The following is a 20,045-nucleotide window of genomic DNA, read 5'->3' as shown; positions in this document are numbered from 1 at the left end:
TTGTGCTTCATTCAACCGCTTGTCCAATTTGGTGAGCGTCGGAAGTTGAGCTTTTTTTTTTTGTTAGGAGGGAAGCCTTTTTTGTCGGAAAGAAACTTTCATTGTTAGCATCATAGTCATGCACTTGGCATTTATTCATGCCACAGCTCACCGATAATGCTAGACACCATAACGCGGATGCGCCATAAACCGTTCAGCTGTTAACGTTTCGGGCACTAGCGGACCACGCTTCACGAGAAACGAACGACTTGCAACAATCTAGCTAAGCTGTTTTTTTCCACGAGAAAACAAATAGGAACACACACACACACCGACAAAGATGTACCAAATTTTTACAACCATTTACATGCTTCATGAACTTTCTCGCAATCATCCGGCGGGTGTCCGCATCCTTTGCCGCAAAACGACGCATACGGGTGGCTCATTTTGCCATCGTGGACGAACGCCCGTGAACTACCATTTGGAAAATGGATGGATTATCTTCTACCCCATTCGGTACAGTGGTCGGCCACTCGAGCACCCCTGCACGGCGCTGCACTCAATCATGTGCCGGTGGAAGAGTTTGTTTTATGCTGCACTGAAGGGATAAATAAAAAGGATAAAAGTCCATTCCAAAGTGATAAGAAAAGTTTTGCCCACCATCGCGGGTCGCGGGTTGCTGCGATCGGTTGACCATGATTTGCATTCACGCGGACAGCACGATGACGATGGTCGTGATAGGGAGAACACACAGGGCACCAAATTGTAGCTAATAACATCGCCCCCTGGGAATGTGGGAAACAAACTCGTCGAAAAAGCGATAACGATTGGACTTTGTCGTACCTTTTTTTGTTTTGTTTTGGTATTGTTTCGTTGTCTGTACAAAGTTGTGACCGTCCCTTGATGAGGGAATGTTTTTGATGGACCGCTGCTAAAACCGACAGTTTAATTCGATCGGTACAAGCCGGCGTGACAGGCGGATGAAATTGATTGTGACCTTGCGAAGAAGAACGATTTGCCATTAAGTATGTGATTATTTTTAATGTTTACAAATGTACAGCAAATTTTGAACCGTCAAGGTTTCCATTACTTCTCAGCAAAATATCCTTTTCAACGTTGAAGTTTGTTTACGCTAAACATTTATTAAATGACATAACTCAATTTAAAACAAGTTATTATTTAAAGTTCCTCTCACAAAATGTTTAGCATTTATTAGCTTTAATACAGTTTTCTGTAGTACATTCCGTAGTAATATTCATTTGCATCCAAATTAGATAGCAGACAGAAAGTGAAATAGCTAACAATACATAATTTATATTTTTATTTCAACTCAAAAATGACCTGCCCGTATTCCTAATGGCCACACCTAACAAAACAAAACAGATAATATTATTTTGATTAGTTTTCACTAGTTTCTGTAAAGTTTTTCTGTCACAATAACTTTATGCAGCCATTAATCAAAGCCGCCTAAAGGTATGCAATGTTCATCACAAAGTTCTAGTTTTACGAATATTAAAGTCCGTTGGTACCATCTTTAAAATGACATTGTTTTCAGATAGTTGTCCAATGATAATGCTTTCTAACCGGTTACGTTCCAATGTAATAAAAATAGCTACCAGCATCAAATGTCATGTGACGGTAGCCTACTTTTAGGCTGAAAGCTCACTCACTTTTCTTCAGTCACTTGTCACTGTAGCGAAACTACCACCCTTACATGACCTTGTCTAGCTTATTGTGTTAGCTTGTATACGCATCACCATACCTTTAACTACAACATCCCGTGTCAACTTCGGCTGTTGGCAAGGCGCCCAACATTCAGCATGTCATCGTGTACCTTTTTCCCGTCAATCATGAAATACCCTCGACGGCAGACAAAACAAACGCCCCGTGATGACGCTAAACACGAACCGTCTCCGGTCTAAGTTTAACACCTGCCATTTCCATTTCTGCTTCATGCTACTGTTTGTGCTGTTTAGTAACTGCTGATAAAAAAAAAAGCTTATGCTCTTAGTTTAGTAATAAAAAAACCCATTCCTCCAACTGTAGAGTTTTCTCGTATACGAATGATTTAAAAAAAAAGCCTCAACACACCATCACCTTTTCGCTTCCCTGCCTTGCCGCCGTAATGCTGACTGATTTGGTAAAATGGTAGTGTAATTGAATTAATTTTCCATTTCTCTCCATTCGCGTGGTGGTTCGCTATCGTTGTGGATGGTTACCGAAAAATTGTCATCATTAGTAGACAGCCCGAAAAGGACTCGGCAGTCACAGATGCCGCTAGCTCAAGTTCCGGCGGTGAACAGGTGGAAAAGGAACGCTATTAAACGCCACCACCAGCAACCAGTACATCGGCACTAGTGAGGGTTAAAGGTAGTGCCAAGCTAGAACGAGTGTATAGTGAACATTATTTCAATTCAGCTGTTTTCAAAGAAGGCCCAATGGTAGGACTTTGTCCCACGAGGAATTACCACCAGCATGTGCACAAGGATCGAAAGGCACATCGTACGTATGCGTCGCTACAAAGTTTAAGCAAGCCCGATTCACACAAACGAAGTCAGGAGGCAAAAAGCTCACCACACACCGAACGCAACAGGGAATCGCTTTAAGCGTAGTTCTGTGTTATTTTTTTTCGTACCGGTTAGAATACAAACCGATGACGATGGGATAATTTCTAGTGTAAATATTTAGCTAGACACAGACGGCGTACGCTACGGGTACGGGATGTTTTTCATCGACGCTTTTCCATCGATCTGCCCCGGGTGTGGCCGTCGAGAGCCTCTCGGGAGTGGAATTAATAGCGTTTGCCGCCTGGCCGGAGCGGAAGGAACGCCAGGGCTGGTGAAAATAATTAGCCAACGTAACGAAGCGGCCAAACGATCGCACTTTTGACGAATGAATGCCCCGTTTCCGTAGGGATCAGTTTTTATTTATGCTAATCTTTCTCCCTTCCTTTCACGCCGATTGCAATTTGGGAAAAGGGAACACTAATGAACGTATGAAGTGGCACGCGAAACGCCTGATGAGCGGACGGACGGTCGAACGGTGCCAGTCGCCAACACTCCATTTCGTTCAAAGAGTAGACGCACCAATTAGTGGTGTAATTGTTTAACTGATTGCAGACGGAAATTAAGCACAAAACGTAATAAAGGATGTGCTAATTGAAGGTAAAACGAAATTTAGGCAAATTAATAGTGAAGCAATGGCCATGAATTGAGGAAGCTTAACATAATAAAATGAGATAAATAATTATGCTAATGGTCCGGTGAAGAATACTCCATTTGCTTTTTTTTTTAAAAAAAGGTGTTTTTAACTATAATTTCAAAGACAATAACGTTTCCCTATTCCGTAACGTTTCCTACAAACACCCAATTGCGTACCTTTACCGTGCCAGGTAGTATTTAAACCCCAATTAAAGCACGCCTTGAGCTAGTCGCCGAGCTGTCATCAACACTGACAGCCACTACTACCAACGGCTACTTGATTGTCAATTTACAAACGAGCACCAGTAAAATTATCTTCCGAAAGTTCCTTCACTCCCGTCGGCACGGGTCCCCCTAGCCAGCCTGTAATCGTCTCGTGTTTAGTGCGCATAAGTAATTGTACTAAAAATGCAAAATAAAGTACCGGCAGCAGACAAATGGTAGAGTTTTACTACTAAAGCAACATGTATTTCGTAAAACGAAACCCAATACCTACAGATACCTAGCGTAAGATACAACCATTGATACATTTGTATATGACACGGGACCACTATGTGTCTTGTTTCGGTAAATCCCTCCAGTAACCTTCGGTGGAATGCGCTCGAATAGTAGACGTGCAGGGCATTAATTGTTGCGTTGATTTCGAACACCTCTTGACCGCTCAAGCCAAGCTTAATGGATGAGTGGAAAGTATAATCGCAAGAAACAAACAAAAAAAACCTAAGAAACGATTCATATTCAATAGTATTTAGACCCAATGCATGTAAAAGATTCCATGTCTGACTAGCAGTTTGCAAGAAAACAAAGTATATCCTAGACATTTGTGAGGGGAAGATACCACTGATAGGAAGTCCTAACAGTAAGTAATAAAATGGACTTAACTTTCGAACGACTTTTACGTAGCATACATTTAACCGAACAAAACCATGTACTGGATACTGTATATAGAAAACATGTAAACTGTTCATTGAATGTCCATGAGATATACTTAGTGTTATGGGGGTTGAAGCACAATACCGGAGGCATAATGATAGGATAGTTAAAATATGAAGAGTCCAAAGCAAACAACAGCCCTAACCCGGACGATATTCTAAGCATGAACTAAGCAACTAAGCCTTAACACTACTCTCCTGCGAGTATCCTTGTTAGATTGTGTATGAACAGAGTTTATCCGATGGCAGATGTAACCAAAACGCTCATCATCTTAGAAACGCAAAAGTCAAACACCAGTTACATCAGCAAAGCTCGTACAAAATGATCAAATGTTAGTTCTGTCACCATTTCTTCTGTACGCACCAGACTTCAAGGCACACTGCGTACAACTCTTACCCTGTAAACATATCTCTAATTGAACGTGTTCTTCTTGTACCCTTTAAGCAAACATCTATCGTTGTCTAGTGCTATCACATCTATACACGTTTACGCCATTACTCTACGGCTGCTGTCTAGTTATCCTTCTTCCATACAACTAGCACGTCTCTGCATTCCCATGGGGAAGAACTACATCAGTATTGTCACTCTTCGACTACTACACTGTGCGCTCTAGCACAGCCTCTAAGTCTATCGTTGTTGTTTCCTGTGTCCTTTTCCATCTTTCGGCTTTCACGCACGTTATGCACTTACTATCCCCGGCGCGAGAATAACACATTGTGAAAAATAAACTATCTAAACATCGAGGACCATTACTGTGAAACAATTTCGTACTGTAGAAACAAAAAAAAACATTACAACAAAACAAATAAAAAAACTCTTCATGACTTAACTTCATTGTGATTCACGTTTTATGGTACACATTAGGGAAGCCCAAACAAGCAGGACATGAAAACAATGGTCAGAAGAGATGAAAAAAATCGAATGATACAGTATGTAACGTATAGCGGTAGAGTTTTAATGAAAATCCCCATATCTGGCTGAGATTTGTACGCGTACTACTACAGATCGCAGTCGAATCGGGCTCGACTATGGTCTACTACACTGTACGACACCATTTTTCATGGCACACTTTTTATGTAAAACAGCTACTCAAACTACCCAGCACTATCCACCACTATCAGGTTGGTGGAACGTTACGGAATGATGGAATCCAAAATTAAGAAGTAAATAAACAGAACAACCCAGATAGTATTTTAACGACCGATTGTACGAGTGGCTTATTAACAGGAGTAATTTTGTTTTGAGAAAAAGAATGTTAAGAAGGTAAGTATTTCTACCACGCTGTGTACTAAGTATTGTTTTGTATCTGGATATCAGATCTGCTAGCAAGGTGCGTATCATTGTTGTTTTTAGATAAATTTTAATAAAACCAAAATTACTATTCAACCAAATAAAATTCATCAGAACAATTAGATTAGTGCTTTACGTGGCAACTCATTTCCCGATTTAAAACGCCTACATTTATGCAATTTTTAATGAATATTTTGCAGTCATGAGAAATCTGTTTCAATTATTTTAAAAGTCACTAGTATTATCTATACAAAAATGTTTTTATTATCTACTAAACCTTTGTATCTACTAAACCTCTGCATATTATAAATGAAGAAAACTTAATTATTGCATACATTCCGGCGCATACTAAATATTTCTCAAGTACAATTAAATCGACAGTTTAAAGCACTACTTTGCAGGCTTCTATGTGCAGGTCGAATGTGTTATTGTGTTGTCGTAGAATAAAACCTATTTACATAAATGTAGGCTAATGTTTAAATCATTCCATGCATCAAAAAGTTTATTTTTACGTCCATTCCGGTTAAAGCACCAGCAGTGGAGAGAAAGAACAACTCACATACAGCAGCAACAACAAAAAAACCAACAACTTAAAGTGGCCACATTCTTTTAATGTTCCGCGTGATAAAGTTTGTTTGCAGACCACAAAGTGTCACGTCTGCGGTACGTGTCCATTTTACGAACCACAGAACATAATCGACACTTTCGAACTTTCGAGACGGAAAAGCTCTAAGTTCGAGATGGCCCTCACGTAAATCGTTGCGAAATAATGTTTGGCTAGTGGAAGAGGATTCAGTTTTGTTTTATTTTTGATACTCTTTAATTTTGTGTCATACCTTTCCCATATTAGTGAGCTCGTGTATGTTTGATAACACCAAAAACAGGAATTCCCTGACACTAATGAATGACTCAGGGGCAGTAGGGATTGAGAGAGTCCCTACAACGGGAACACCTAATGTGATAGGGAAGGATTAATTACACCCATCCGTCCAAAAATATTCATCGATCGCCATTAGACCGTCGCCCCTCGTTTGTATGGACAAGATAATATGGAATGGAATGGTTGTGGTTACTACCACCAGTGTCCCTTCCTGTCTCGTGTCCTTCGTGATCCATGATTCATCCCCTAATGGAAACAATCGGGGTCTGCAATAAAAGAAGCTCCATATCTAGATCCAGTGCGGGGGGTTTGTTGCTTCATCAGCTTTTACTCCCCCATCGGATCGAAGGAGGATTCGTTCGTTCCTAATTAATTTCTAATAATCCCCACATGGTGCCGTATCATCATCGAAAAAAAGGGGTTAAAACCCCATTTCGGACAAATTATGTCTTTGTGCATGAGGATATATCAACCCTAATTTAGTGATCAGATCGCGATCCCTACCACTATCCCATGCTGATATGATCTGTATTGACGTTGTGGTGTTGCGACTCGGTTGGAGAATATACAAAATCAGTACAGCCGGGGGCAGCCATAGCACAAGCAACTTCATACAACGCTTGTTGAGAAAATAATCCTAACTTCACCTTCACCTTCCTACCGTGAATTGGATCGAATTTCTTTCTTTGTGAGAAATTTAGTTGCTAATACTTGTTCCCTTCGCCACGGTAGCAATAATGGTGAATAAAGCTGGGAAAGCCCACAGTACGGCGGAGGCGAGCTTTAATCAAAAGTTATTTGCCGTTCTAAACGTTCCCGGCCTACAGTATGTGTTTGATCATCGGAAACATCCACTTGAAAGGTAACCGGTAGTGGATTGGAACCACCATTTTAACTACCCTCAACACGGCCCTTTCCTGCCTAAGCCCGGACCGTCAGTTGACGTATGAAAAGGATTACGGGTCTGGTGAATACTTTTGTTTTATTTTGCTCTTTCCTTTTTTTTTACATCCCTTGCTCCATTTTCCAGGATGTTTTGGGTGCTCGTTATCCTGGCGGCGTTTCGGGGCATGCTGTTTCTGTGCCAGTACCAGTACGCCCGCTACGGTGCCAACCCGACCGCCATTCAGATGGACAAAAACTACCGCGACTGGATCGGCATTATGCCGGGCTTAACGTTCTGCTTTCACGACCGGATCGACTGGAAACGGGCCCAGGAGTATCTGGAGCGGTAAGATAATAATTAAGATTACCACCCCGGGCGAAAGTAACCGTGAGTGCAAAGGGTATGGTGATGGTGCAGCCGTACACCGTGGTGCACCACGGTGTTCGGCAGTAAAGATATTTTTAGATGACTTTTTTATCTCATTGTGCTTGCGCGAGCAAAATTATTAACAGACTCCTCCGAGCCCACCATCTTTTTTGTTCACCTTTTATGCTACTCTTGCAGCTTTTCCTATGTTTCTTGTTGGAGTGATGCGATAAACAAATTTTACACGCAACATTGACCGCTTTACAAAATGTGCAATTACTGCATACTTAGGGCAGTGTATTCTCGTCCGCCACTGATGTTTTTAAAGATAAAACAACAACAATGTTGAATCAACATGAACGTTTCTGCCCATTTCGCCCACTGGACTAACGCGAAATTGTTTTCTAAACGGTACTGTTGTTGGCGAAAGTATGTCCGTAATCTTTTGCTAATCAAAGCATTGCCGGACAGTAAAGTGATGAGATAACGTGCAAATATTTACACAGCTTTTTGTAATTCATAGGTACGATCTTCGAAACAAAATTAAAATGTGATCCAGTTCCACCAAATGTACTCTCGAATAACCACAAGAAAACGTAAAACGCTTGCCAGTTCTAGTGTTAAAACTCTTTCTTATACTATGCACGCAGATTGCATACCTGTAAGGCGAAATTGAATATTGAACAAATATTGAATATTGAATATTGAAATTGAACGTCATCTTAATATGTACTATCATTTAGTAACTGTAAAAAAATTAGCTACAAACCCTGATCAAACTGCAGCAGAAGTTGCATAAAAATCACGTTACTTATTATTATCATTTCTGTCGAAGAGATGTTTTCAGTGTTTGCGCCTAACGGTATGCAATCAAATGTTCGAATGCAGCCTTTGAATTTCTTGCTGGGCATAAAAAATGTTAAATAAAAAATAGTGTTTGCATATATCCTGGCGCAATGTATAATTACACTAACCGAACTAATTTCACAAATTTCACTAACTAACTAATCTCATGTAATTTTAACAAGACTTACAGTTCTGTAATTTAATAATATAGCCAGTAAAGACAATTGCAATCAACAACCCGAATCATATTAAACCTGATGTGGACCAGGAGAATAATCATAAATCATCCCATTATATAGCCAGTAATACCTTCGGTCCGGAAAAATTTCAGTTTCCAAAATTCCCACGTATTTGGCATTCGATGTCGACGTCCCTGGTGGTTTGTTGTTGCAGTTTAGTTGCTCAGAACAAAAAAACAAACCGTTCTGGAACGATGCCAAATCTCAGTTGCAAACTCCATTAACAATGCTGCTCAACATCAAACGCAGACGGTTTCCTCTTTGGCGTGTCTAATTATGACTTGCCAACCAGTACCATCATAAGGACGACTTTGGGATGGGTTAGACGGACAAGGGGGCGAAGTGGATAAAGATTCCTTTGCCAGCAGAAGGTTCGCTCCGTTCGCTTAAACTGCTTCCTTTTTAGCATTCGTCTTACCGGGCACGAAACCACACGGGAGGGCTTAAACACGAATGAGACCACCGGGACCCGTTACCTTGCCGAGTTCGTCCAAACGCTTGTCGGTGCGACCGCCACCGACTTGGGCAATCTGTCGCGCTTTCTCAACGACAGCCGGCTCGCCATCGACGTTGATGTGCTGGAGCTAATCAGTACGGTAGGGTGGAAAACTTCGTGCGCACCGCGTAAGAAAACTTCCTCACCAACAAATCACTGCCTCTCCGCCCTTTGGCAACAGGTACACCCGAACCATGATATAGCCATCAACAGCTTCCAGCCGGCTCACGGAACATTGCTGCAGGTGCACCAAATTGTCACTGAGCGTGGTATCTGCTACGCGCTAAATGCACCGCTCGCCTTTCTGCTGCACGTCAACGGGACGGGGTGAGTACCGACAGCTTAGAATTAGAGGCGGAGCTGCTAAATAATTTAATAACTGCTTATAAAGATTGGCGCTAGCTTGGGTTGATGTGCCCACAAGATCCCTTTTCTTTTTTGGGGTGCTTGCTAAACCCGTTGCGACGTGTTGAATGTGCCATTTCAATTATGTTATGAGAACTGTCTCGAATGCTCATCATCGTGTCTGTAATGACTTAATTAAAACACTGTTGAGTTAGGTGTGAGTAAATTTGAAGGAGAAGGTTTACGGTAAAAGATGTTGTCATCTTGACGAACATCAAATAAAGTATACCTTTTACAGTCGGTTAATTATTTAATTCAAGGCGTTGGTCGTTATTTTAGGTTGAGAGTTGCTTTTCTAAATGCACAATTCTTAAATAAAAACGTTTTAATTATTTACTTATTTAACTTTCTCAAAATTGAGACACATTAAAGAATAGTAAAGCCTTGTTTGCGCCTAAATCTATGCATTTCGAGAACAGTACTTATTTTTACTTACTTATTTATAGCAACTAAAGATTTTATAGCATGTGAGAGATATAAAATATAACAATAGTGGATCACAACCCAGACCTTGATATTCTGATGCCAACATCACCCAGACAATCACATCTTCCCATTATGTAAATGGGACACCTTTCTTCAACAAGTTTCACATCTTCCGTGCAGTGTAGCAAAAAAAAAGCTCCTAAGCTTGTAAATGTGTTGATTTGAATAGGTTTCAATAAAGTAAAGCAACATGGGGTGGCACCATTGTCCATGAAACCTGATCTACAAGGATGATGAACATTGTCTGTTCCATCCCGTCGTTGCTTTCAACGTAATCTTCGTGCACCGGTGTAATAGGATATATTTTACATTTTGTCTCTTCCTGACCTAAGGCAACGGGCTTCCCAGAAGGATGCTCCCGGGCGGATTCCCATATCGTGCGAGTTTAGCAAACATCACTGCTACATGAAGCTGGACATGTATCGGTCAACGGTATCGGTGAGTTATCCGGCATCCGGACATTCGCCTTCCTTTTTCCGGATCGATGCTACATTGTTTATCACGTCCACTGCAGTACGCCATACACTCGCCGTACGAGGTGGCCACCAATGATCAGCTGTTCACGCACGTGGAGGAGTCGGATGAGCAGGTTGCCGTGTACAGTGTGCTGGAGACGGTGTAAGCAACGGGAGCCGCACTGCTCAACGCAAGCAGCAACCTTCATCACCAACCCTCGTAACTTATCGTCTAATCAGATTTAAAACCCATCTCTTTTGTTTGAAGTGCCAACGAGCGTCTCAAGGATCTGACGGTGCGACAGCGTAATTGTATCTTTTACGATGAAGTCTACGAACAGCTGCCGGTAGGTTGCGTCGGCCTGCCCGGGGCCAGTACGATGGGAGCCAATTCATGCTTGCTGGTTGAATTGTTTCAGCTCTACAGCCGCAACCTGTGTATCATGAGCTGTCGGGCGAAGCGTGCACTGGCAGCATGTCGGTGCCGGCCACACTTTTATCCGTTCGCCGGTCAGTAGTGTGCGCACTTGTGGGAAGTTTTTAATCAAAGCGCATTTTACTTGCATGCCGTTTGCAGAGGGACCGCCGTGCAACGTACAGGGGTTGCATTGCCTGCAGCAGCATCCCAACTGGTACAGCGATGTGAACTGCAAATGCTTAAAATCCTGCACCGACGTCGGCTATTACCTAGCTTCGCTTAGCAAAACGCAATGGTAGGTGGTCCTGCCAGTTTTCGAGGTCAGCGTTATAACTGTAGTACATTGGATGTACAACCGACTCTTCCACCCTTCCACAGGACGGCTGAAGGGGGCATACCGTTCACGCACAAAGCGTCCTTACGGTGGGAAATTCTGCAACCCAAGACGAGACTCCGGAGAGTACTTATTTTCAGCTACGAAGATTTGCTCGGTAAACATTACGCTGCCAGATAGCAGAAAGAGAAACCCTATTACCGAAATGTGTATGATTTACGAGCCGCACTAATGGCGAATGTATTACGTTTTCGCTTCTTTCTCAGTATCGTTTGGTGGAGCCGTTGCATTGTTTCTGGGAAAGAATGGATTTTACATCTCGAAAATTGTGGAATTTTTAATTATTCATTTCAGTGGTTGGGTTCGACGCAAATGTTGTACGCGTAATGCTTCGAAGAAAAAGCAAGCAAAGCTTCGGCAAGTTTTGTCCAAGTAGGAAATAATCGTATGACTAACAATGCTTACAATGGCATGCAAAGGCAATGGCAAATGCCTATTTAAGTCGCACAGTTTATTACTATGAAACATTTTAACATTAGACGAAAACAATTTATTTACAATTTCAAGTATTACTACTACGTGCAATAACGAACGTGTTATAGAAAAAATATTTTCTCATAAATGTTTAAAACTATTCAACGGAAAATCAACTGTGGTAATTTTGATTTCAAATTTATCACATCCCACAGTACATTCTCACTGCGAATTCACTGTGGAATTATAACTGCTATCTCTCTCCAATTGATTTTCAATAAGTATTTCGAATTTTGTATACTTAAAAACTAGGGTTTTCTGTTAAATTTCCCAAGTTTTTCGTGTTATTAGATTAATTTAATGAAAACAAAAAATCCATCTCAAAACACTGTCAAACTCTACTGTCCGGGTGACTACACACGGTGCGAAACCCGATGTAAACAAACCTGCAAGCATCGCAGTTAAATAACACCATCGTGCACCGTTTTTCTTACCATGAGCCGTGGTAAAAAAGTATCCTTTTTCCTCACCGAAAGCGGTCGTCAGCTCGTATTTTACGGCGCAACAACAGTTGCAATAGGACTGTTCGCTGGCCACTACTTTCCACACACGATATGCATTTCTTACTACAAGGAGTTTGTGCAAGCGTACAAGTAAGTATCATCTACCGGTGTAATTTTACGTGCTCTATTTCACCATCTCTCGTGTTTTTCTGTTCCTCAGAAATGGTGAAGAACGAAAGCTTTCCGAAAAGCTGGAACAGCGCTACAAGCGTGCATTGAATCTGTTGGATTTGACCGAGTTTGAACAGAAGTTTGCCAACCCGTTCGTCGTGTACGGATTCGATGTGTTCAATATGGGATCGTTCAAAACACGGTACGGAGCGTACGTTGGCGTACCGTCCAACTTCGAGTATGACAGTGTGGCGGCAATCGATCGTACCGACATTAAGATACGGAATCAACCGATCGACTGGAACACGGAACCGGGCAAACTGCTCGAGGATGCGCTCGTGCTGAGTGAGGACGAGCAGGTGTTTGGTATGGCGCGCGAACTGCTCACGATGAAATCGCACAAAACGCTCGTACAATCCATTATACCAACCGTTTCGTGGGTGTTTACGTACAGCTTAGCGTCACAGTTAAACGAGCGGTGCAACTTTTACGTCCGACCCCGTTCGTTGCGGCTCATGCTGTACACGATCTGCGGTCTGTTCGGATTTGGCATTTATTCATTCTCGACCGATATGACCGAAATTTATTACGAAACTAAAGTCGATAAGCAAATGGCAACGCTCGGCCCGGATGTGGTTGATGCTGGAGCAAGGTTTTATGATAAAATGCTTAAGAAAAACGTAGCTATTCGCAAGCTGACCGGTGAGGATTACTACACGGCAAAGGGTAACGTGAACTACCTGATCCGACAGAAGGCCGCCCCATTGACGTTGCGGAAAGAATTCTTCCAAACGGGATACAAGGATTTCGCGGGCACGGAGGAAACGAGTTAGAGCGGGGCACAGCACACCAAACACTGTAATTTAGCACGAAATAAACGAGGTAGTACAGCTGTATGAAACCTGTTGTATAAAGAAGAGAAACCAAACAGTCTACAATCAACGTACTGCCTTCCCGTCCTTATCTTGCCTCCATCAGGTACGTATTCACAACGAGTAATCATTCGTTGAAAAAGCATCTAAAACAAAACAAAAGCTGTTCGCTGTAAAAGAGACGTTATGCAAACATGCTGCTGCTCAATGTTCACCCACTTGTGTGTGCAGTGAAGAGTTACTCTCGAAGCAGTAATAAGAACAAAACAGCACTAATATCTTCAAGTCTTGCGTCACTATTAACTCATCGTTTGCACGATAAAAAGTCCCCGGTTTAATTAGAGAACTGAATGAAATCTTGCATAGAAAACTATTTAATGATCAATAGGGAAATCTAATGACAATAAACGTTGAATGATATGCGTAAGCATGTGTCTACAATGTTAGTTTAACGGTTGCTCATTTACAGTACACAATTATTGAAATTCATGGGTATTTTTTGGTTTACTGTATTTTTAAATATAATGATTACATCCTGAAGATCTTTTAGCTCAAACCTAAGCAATTGTTTGAGATTGAACAAGATTTAAAACTAACTTTGCATATCACTTATACACATCTTTTTATTAATTCGCCAGTTATCAAGCTTCACTGATCATTCCATAAAATTCATCTTAGAAGACAGAACCTTTTACAGCATTAGCAATCAAGTTCCGTGATTGAAATGACTAATCCACATTCGCTAAACACGTGTAGAACATTTGCATAAACTGTTGCTGTGCTTAAAATCACTCTACCACTGAACCACTTGTATGCAGAGAGCATCCAGAACCGGATTGTTCCGCACCACCTGCCACAGTCCGGCGGGCCGCCCGAAAACGGCACGTGGAACCAGCGAGGCACAGTTTTGAATGAATGCAATCCGACAGCCACGTGGTCGCAGCAACAATCGCCCATGGAATGTCTCGCGGATACGCTGCGTCACGTCACCTTGTCTTACACCTTGTCGGGCGTGGAATGGCAACGAAAAGTAGCGGAAGAAAAGGAAAGAAAAATCCCCCACCCCACCCGGTTGATGATGGTCCCCGAACTCCGCCCGGTAAAATCCCGCGCCCTGTGTACAGAACCCGACAGACCCGACCAAACAACAACACAAATAACCAGACGCATTATCTTGCAACGGCTCTCGCACGCTGTGGCTCTCTTTCCCCGACCGTGCGCGCTGCTGGGTATTCGACCCGCGATCGAGTTTTAGTGGTCCGCAGTTTAGAACGAGCCACCGTGTCGTGCGGATCGTTAAGTAGACGTGGTTCCGACGATAGGATACAGCGAAAATTCAAAAAGGTCCACATTCTACCAAAGTGCATCCAGCCCCGGGCAGGGTCGAGCTCGAAAAATATTTACCGTTTCGGTCGAATTGACCGAAAAAGGAAATTCAGTGCACGGCAAAGGTCAACCAGTGAGTATCGGTTTTGTCGCGACGGGTAATACGGTGTGTGTGTGTGTGTGTGAAATGTGGACACCTTCACGCCCTCGTGCGCGTACGGTGACCCGGGAAGTGGCACGGATCGCGTGTGATACATTCTCCAAAAGTAGAACCAACGGTTGAATGAATCTTCCAACACTTTTGGTGGTATTGCGCTCGTGCGCGGGACAGCGAGACACGAAGCATCCAGAGCAACCGGAAAATGGAAAGTTGTTTGAAAACAATTGACTAGCCCAGGTGTTGCACAACTGGGTGGCGGCTGGTGACAAGGAGTAAACGAGGTGCTTTTTATACGATCACTCCCACTCTTGCCTCCTGCTACCATTGGCAATCGGATCCGAGGGGTGCTACTAATTGTTCAACCCCCGTGCGCTTCATCATTGATGAGCTAAACGGCTTCACGCTATCTGATCATGTGCATCGATCACCGGCCCTTCCGAGAACTTGCCGCGAACTCAGCGCGACAGCGACAGCGACAACGTAACAATGCCTGGAGTCTGCCCGAACGCCCACGCGCCACTGGCCCGGCCCGAAACGGTGGGCAAACGGTTATCTGTGTTTGTTCAAGATAGACCTACAATAGACAAGATATCTGGATGCTGGTGGAAACATTAGACGACCGGTCCTATATATCCGAGATGCTCAGTAGGGACGGTGCAGCAATCGGGCAGCAAATCAGAATAAATAATTAGTCACGACTAGGTTTCCCCCCCACGGGATCAATAAGACACTGTTGGATCGGGATCGGGTGAATTCCGGATTCCTGTACGCTGCAGGTCCCTCCGCATCTCACAGATTCCGTGCAAAATGCAATGGGTGCCGAGTTGATTGGAATGCAGCATGAGTCACGGCAAATGGTTTGTGAATTAAACCATTTTTTTTTGCTGATTCTCTTCATAACCCCCACCTGATCTGCTCGATGCGGAAGGGAATGATCCGTGCTTTATGGTCCGGTACGTTGTTATCGATTGACACAGAACACAATGACACGCACGGCGGTTAATTAGTGTCATTAAAAGGGCGACAAGACGCAGATAAGGGGCAGATTGTCGATGTAGATGATCGATCGAATTCATCACACACCAATCAAACCCCGCCGTTGGAGTTGGGAGCTGAAGCGCGTATTTATAGGCCGTTTTTCTTTCGAAAAGAAAAAAACGCGTTAAGCTACGGTTTACATTCTTTTTCTTCTGCTTGTGTCCGTTTATCGATAAGACGCGGCGTGCCATAAAGCATGCGACCGTATCTGGAGTTCCGCCCGAGATGTACGAGACGTCCGTCGACAGATGTAATCGGTGATGAAAGTGCGCTACTAACGTACAGCGGCCCCATTGAGCGATATGTTGGCCTGTTGGCCGTGACCGTGGTCCGAAGGTGTTGGGCACCGTTTTGCCAGACTCAAAAAGGGCAAACATGCCCTTTTTTTAAAGATGCGCAATTTGCGCTATGCGTCATTGTTGGTTTGGCAGAACATTTGGCGTGTCGTTCTGGGCAGGAATTTCACAACCTTGACTTTGAGCGAGGTGCTATATATCGGCGTGGGTTTCGGATGTCTTCAGACAACGCCACTCTTGAAGCCTCAACAATTCCATCAACGTTGGTACCATAATGGTTGGAATGGAATTATGCTGGGAGGTATACAGACACACATACACAAAAAAAACTGACCAAACAAAGGGGTTTTTGGTAAAATCCACCCCATCCCCTGCCATCCCCACCAAGTGCGTGTACCTACATCAGCTTGGATCACCGCACAACTTCATCTCTTAGCTTAGCTTTCGTTCATCACTCGAACGTGCAACGTAATAGCCATGCTTGGCGTGATTCGATCTGCAACAACAGTGGATGATCATTAACGGAGGGTTCCCCCCTAGTACAAGCAAACAAAAAAGAAACCCCAGCATCAAAAAAATAGCTCCCCGAATAAATGGAAAATGTAAGAACAGGAAAAACCAACCCCCCGAACTTCGTGCTCCGTGTTTGCTAGCGCTACAGTTAAACACCCCAAGCGGATGGAATGGATGGACACAACAAAACATGGATGAGAGAACTCGATGGGACCACTTTTACCCTCAATCGACCCTCAAAAGATCATTAGATGATCGGTTCTTTGCGGGAGTTTCGAAGTTTTGGAACTCCTCATACGTGTGTGCGGTTATTGCGGTAGCCCAGGAATGTTACCCCTTATGAAAGGGAGGAGTGGAGGGGGCCACATTTGGGTACTTCTCCAAACGCAAGTGGAAGATTTCATGCTCTGGTGCACAGGCGATTTAAAACCAGTTTCGGCGTGGTACATGCTCACATTTGGAGCAGCTCAAACAGATTGATGGATGGAGTTCTTGGACGTGCGGATGAAGAATTAATATAAAAAAATGACTCTCTGGTTCGTAAAGAAATATTTCAACATTCTTCGGGCTTCAAGGACAAGTTCACCCGACGGGTAAGAGAGTGCAACAATGTGCAAGAAGTTGGTGCGCCCATGTCTAGTACCGTGCCAATTGGATGCTTATCTTACCTCCAGCACCTCATAGACGCACGGTGGTTTCCGTTTATCTAAATGAGCCACTAAAGGGTAATATACCTGGGACATTCTTTCGTGCCCAGCGGAGAACGCCCCATGGCAGCGAGCAGACCTAATTCTGCTTCGCAACGAGTAGGATACCAGTAACCAACCTTGATCCCAATATGGTCTAAAGAGGGGGGCCGGACTTACCACGCTCATTGCGGTGCTATTAGGCATCGTGGCAACGTGTGCACGCGTATCGCTTGGGAGCGTTCATAATAATCAAGCTACCCTTTGCCGATTTTATTTCAGTTACCACCGTGAACCGTCAACATGAAGATGCAGCTGAAATCCGTGTGGGGTTTCGTGCGCCGCAACCTCCTGACCACGCTGACGATACTCGGTGTGGTCGTGGGTATTGCGCTTGGGTTGGGATTGCGGGCGGTACCGGATGAAGGCGATACCTGGTCGCAGCGTGACGTCGCCTACATCAACTACGTCGGCGATCTATTCCTGCGGACGCTGAAAGCCCTCATCCTGCCGCTGATCGTATCGTCGCTGATTGCGGCCGTCGGTTCGCTCGACCTTTCGCTCTCGAAGAAGATCGGTGGCCGTGCGGTGCTGTACTATCTCGCGACAACCGTGCTCGCCGTCATACTGGGCATTGTGCTCGTGGTCACGATCAAGCCCGGCTCGGACCGGGAGGGCGATGAGGTGGAATCGGACGATGTGCAGTCGCGCAATGTCACCACCGTCGATACGCTGCTCGATCTCGTGCGCAACATGTTCCCGCCAAATCTCGTGCAGGCCTGTACGCAGCAGTACCAAACCGTGCTAAAGCCACCGGCCGCCAACCCGGACGAGAGCGACATCTACCGGTGGACGATCACCGGTGCGTACGCGGACGGCATGAACATTCTCGGGCTGGTCGTGGCATCGATCGTGTTCGGTGTGGCGCTCGGTGCAACCAAGCGTGAGAATGCCTTGGTGCTGCAGTTTTTCCAACAGCTGTCCCACATCGTCATGAAGGTCACCGGCTGGGTGATTTGGTACGCTTCGCACTTCTACCGAACTTCCCAAGATGTCCGATTATGATTGATTTTCCTCCCTACTTTACCCCCTTTTTTCGCACAGGCTCTCACCGGTTGGTGTGACGTTTTTGATTGCATCGAAAATATTGGAAATCGAAGACCTCGGCGACATGTTCGGTAAGCTGGGGCTGTACTTTGCGGTCGTTGCTGGTGGCATCTTGTTCCACGGGTTCGTCGTGCTGTCGCTGCTATTCTTTCTGTTCACCCGCAACAATCCGTTCCGGTTTATCGCCAACATGGGACAGGCACTGGCCACCGCGTTCGGCACATCGTCCAGTTCGGCCTCGCTGCCCGTTACCATGCAGTGTTTGGAGGAGAAGAACCACATCGATCCGCGCGTATCGCGGTTTGTGCTTCCGATCGGTGCTACGATCAATATGGACGGTACGGCACTGTACGAAGCCGTCGCCGCCATCTTCATCGCTCAGTTGCGTGGTAAGTATTCGAAGGTTCCTGTTCCCGTATGAACATGATGGGCACACTGGTTTTCAATTCGCATCAATTCGCAGGACTATCGCTCTCGTTTGGTAACGTTCTGGCCATCAGCATAACGGCAACGGCTGCCAGTATCGGTGCTGCCGGAATTCCTCAGGCTGGACTTGTAACGCTCGTCATGGTGCTGGACACGGTTGGTCTACCGGCCGAGGACGTATCGCTCATCATCGCCGTCGATTGGCTACTGTAAGTCGTGGTGGCGAAGCGTATCTGGCATGTGAAATACCTAACCTTAAAATTCTCTACACCTTAGCGATCGGTTCCGGACGCTGGTGAACGTGCTCGGAGACAGCTTCGGGGCAGCGATCGTGTACCATTACAGCAAGGCTGAGCTGGACAGCACGAAAAACGTGGAAGGAGCCGGACTGACCGCTGCAACGCAAATCCCCCAGGAAACGGATCCCGAGCTGGTGTTTCACACCGACACGATTCTAGCGAACGGTGACGAACGCATCACCGATAAGAACAGTCGGCTGTAGGAAAACTGGTGTGTAGAAGCTCCCTCATCGTGTTGGGGGATTTTTCTTGTAGCTTGTAGCAAAAACAAACAAAAAAAAACCCACGGTGCTATTTTACTGTATATTTACCCCGCTACTTTATGAGGGCATTGAGTTTTGTTCGGATGTACCTTGCAATGTTCAATCATTTGCCGATTATATAGTGGTGGGATGAGGGTCGACAGTGTCGGAAATTGAACGCCGCAGCCCGTCACATTATCTGATCGTATCCGCGTACGAATTTATTACCCCGGTTGACTGAGGTGACACGCTTGTTTGTTTTGTTTTTAAAACTCAATTTTTATACAAACTGCTCCTAGCTGATAAGATAGACGAATTAAGGCAATTAGACGCGTTTATCGTTTACAACTAGTTGCGACCGATATCGTTACCTTACGCGTGTTTAGAAGAGAAAACGATTCACAAACACTGTTGTAGAAGTATTTTTCCTGTCTCCCCCCTATTTTGTTTTCCGTTGGAAAAGAAACAAATTTCTATTAGTGGTAATTAAAGCGTGCAGGGATTAGGGTCTGCGCCACAAACGTTCCACACACACACATAGATTGGCGATAAGATAGATAAACTCGGGCGGTAGAGAAGGATGTTATCTAGCCCCGCTTATCGTTGTGGTCCTCCGTTAAGTGCGGACATCCATAAAACAATAAGATAAATACACTTTCATTTTAAGTGAGTATCCACTTTCTTTTCCACCTCACACGGACACAGCAGATGACAACCGG

The 20,045-nt window shown here is 44.3% G+C and overlaps 4 protein-coding genes across 4 annotated transcripts in view; all 4 read left to right on the top strand.

The window, feature by feature from the left end:
• The window catches only part of LOC128303526 (uncharacterized), a 73,073-nt gene extending 67,764 nt beyond the window's left edge, over positions 1–5,309 (top strand). Inside the window, exon 8 of the mRNA XM_053040509.1 lies at positions 2,219–5,309. Coding sequence (XP_052896469.1) covers positions 2,219–2,303 — 85 coding nt within the window. The 3' untranslated portion in view covers positions 2,304–5,309. The remainder of the gene's footprint in view (positions 1–2,218) is intronic.
• Positions 5,310–7,019: 1,710 nt separating this feature from the next.
• LOC128302905 (uncharacterized) lies at positions 7,020–11,649 on the top strand. Its single transcript, XM_053039754.1, has 11 exons — positions 7,020–7,144; positions 7,313–7,513; positions 9,026–9,215; positions 9,297–9,442; positions 10,339–10,444; positions 10,521–10,624; positions 10,730–10,808; positions 10,881–10,971; positions 11,039–11,174; positions 11,258–11,370; positions 11,480–11,649. The coding sequence occupies exons 1-11, from the start codon at positions 7,020–7,022 to the stop codon at positions 11,647–11,649; spliced, it is 1,461 nt and encodes a 486-aa protein (XP_052895714.1).
• Positions 11,650–12,147: 498 nt separating this feature from the next.
• LOC128303883 (transmembrane protein 177) lies at positions 12,148–13,626 on the top strand. Its single transcript, XM_053040966.1, has 2 exons — positions 12,148–12,340; positions 12,411–13,626. The coding sequence occupies exons 1-2, from the start codon at positions 12,183–12,185 to the stop codon at positions 13,192–13,194; spliced, it is 942 nt and encodes a 313-aa protein (XP_052896926.1). The 5' UTR covers positions 12,148–12,182; the 3' UTR covers positions 13,195–13,626.
• An 892-nt stretch (positions 13,627–14,518) lies between these two features.
• On the top strand, positions 14,519–19,999 carry LOC128301761 (excitatory amino acid transporter 3-like). Its single transcript, XM_053038386.1, has 5 exons — positions 14,519–14,692; positions 17,535–18,271; positions 18,357–18,748; positions 18,823–18,994; positions 19,062–19,999. The coding sequence occupies exons 2-5, from the start codon at positions 17,556–17,558 to the stop codon at positions 19,285–19,287; spliced, it is 1,506 nt and encodes a 501-aa protein (XP_052894346.1). The 5' UTR covers positions 14,519–14,692; positions 17,535–17,555; the 3' UTR covers positions 19,288–19,999.
• The last annotated feature ends 46 nt before the right edge of the window (positions 20,000–20,045 follow it).

The sequence above is a fragment of the Anopheles moucheti genome, chromosome 3 (genome assembly GCF_943734755.1).
Source record: "Anopheles moucheti chromosome 3, idAnoMoucSN_F20_07, whole genome shotgun sequence".
NCBI classification, from domain to species: domain Eukaryota; kingdom Metazoa; phylum Arthropoda; class Insecta; order Diptera; family Culicidae; genus Anopheles; species Anopheles moucheti.
This window is presented reverse-complemented; position numbering and strand designations above follow the sequence as displayed.

What these genes read in the sequence shown, in the direction of transcription:
- LOC128301761 (XM_053038386.1), top strand. Translation starts at nt 17,556, where the DNA reads ATGAAGATGCAGCTGAAATCCGTGTGGGGTTTCGTGCGCCGCAACCTC. An exon ending in GTCACCGGCTGGGTGATTTG is followed by an intron (nt 18,272 to 18,356) that starts GTACGCTTCGCA and finishes TTTTTCGCACAG; the next exon opens with GCTCTCACCGGTTGGTGTGA. An exon ending in ATCGCCGTCGATTGGCTACT is followed by an intron (nt 18,995 to 19,061) that starts GTAAGTCGTGGT and finishes TCTACACCTTAG; the next exon opens with CGATCGGTTCCGGACGCTGG.
- LOC128302905 (XM_053039754.1), top strand. Translation starts at nt 7,020, where the DNA reads ATGGTGAATAAAGCTGGGAAAGCCCACAGTACGGCGGAGGCGAGCTTT. An exon ending in TACAGTGTGCTGGAGACGGT is followed by an intron (nt 10,625 to 10,729) that starts GTAAGCAACGGG and finishes TTTTGTTTGAAG; the next exon opens with TGCCAACGAGCGTCTCAAGG. An exon ending in CAGCTACGAAGATTTGCTCG is followed by an intron (nt 11,371 to 11,479) that starts GTAAACATTACG and finishes CTTCTTTCTCAG; the next exon opens with TATCGTTTGGTGGAGCCGTT.
- LOC128303883 (XM_053040966.1), top strand. Translation starts at nt 12,183, where the DNA reads ATGAGCCGTGGTAAAAAAGTATCCTTTTTCCTCACCGAAAGCGGTCGT. An exon ending in GAGTTTGTGCAAGCGTACAA is followed by an intron (nt 12,341 to 12,410) that starts GTAAGTATCATC and finishes TCTGTTCCTCAG; the next exon opens with AAATGGTGAAGAACGAAAGC.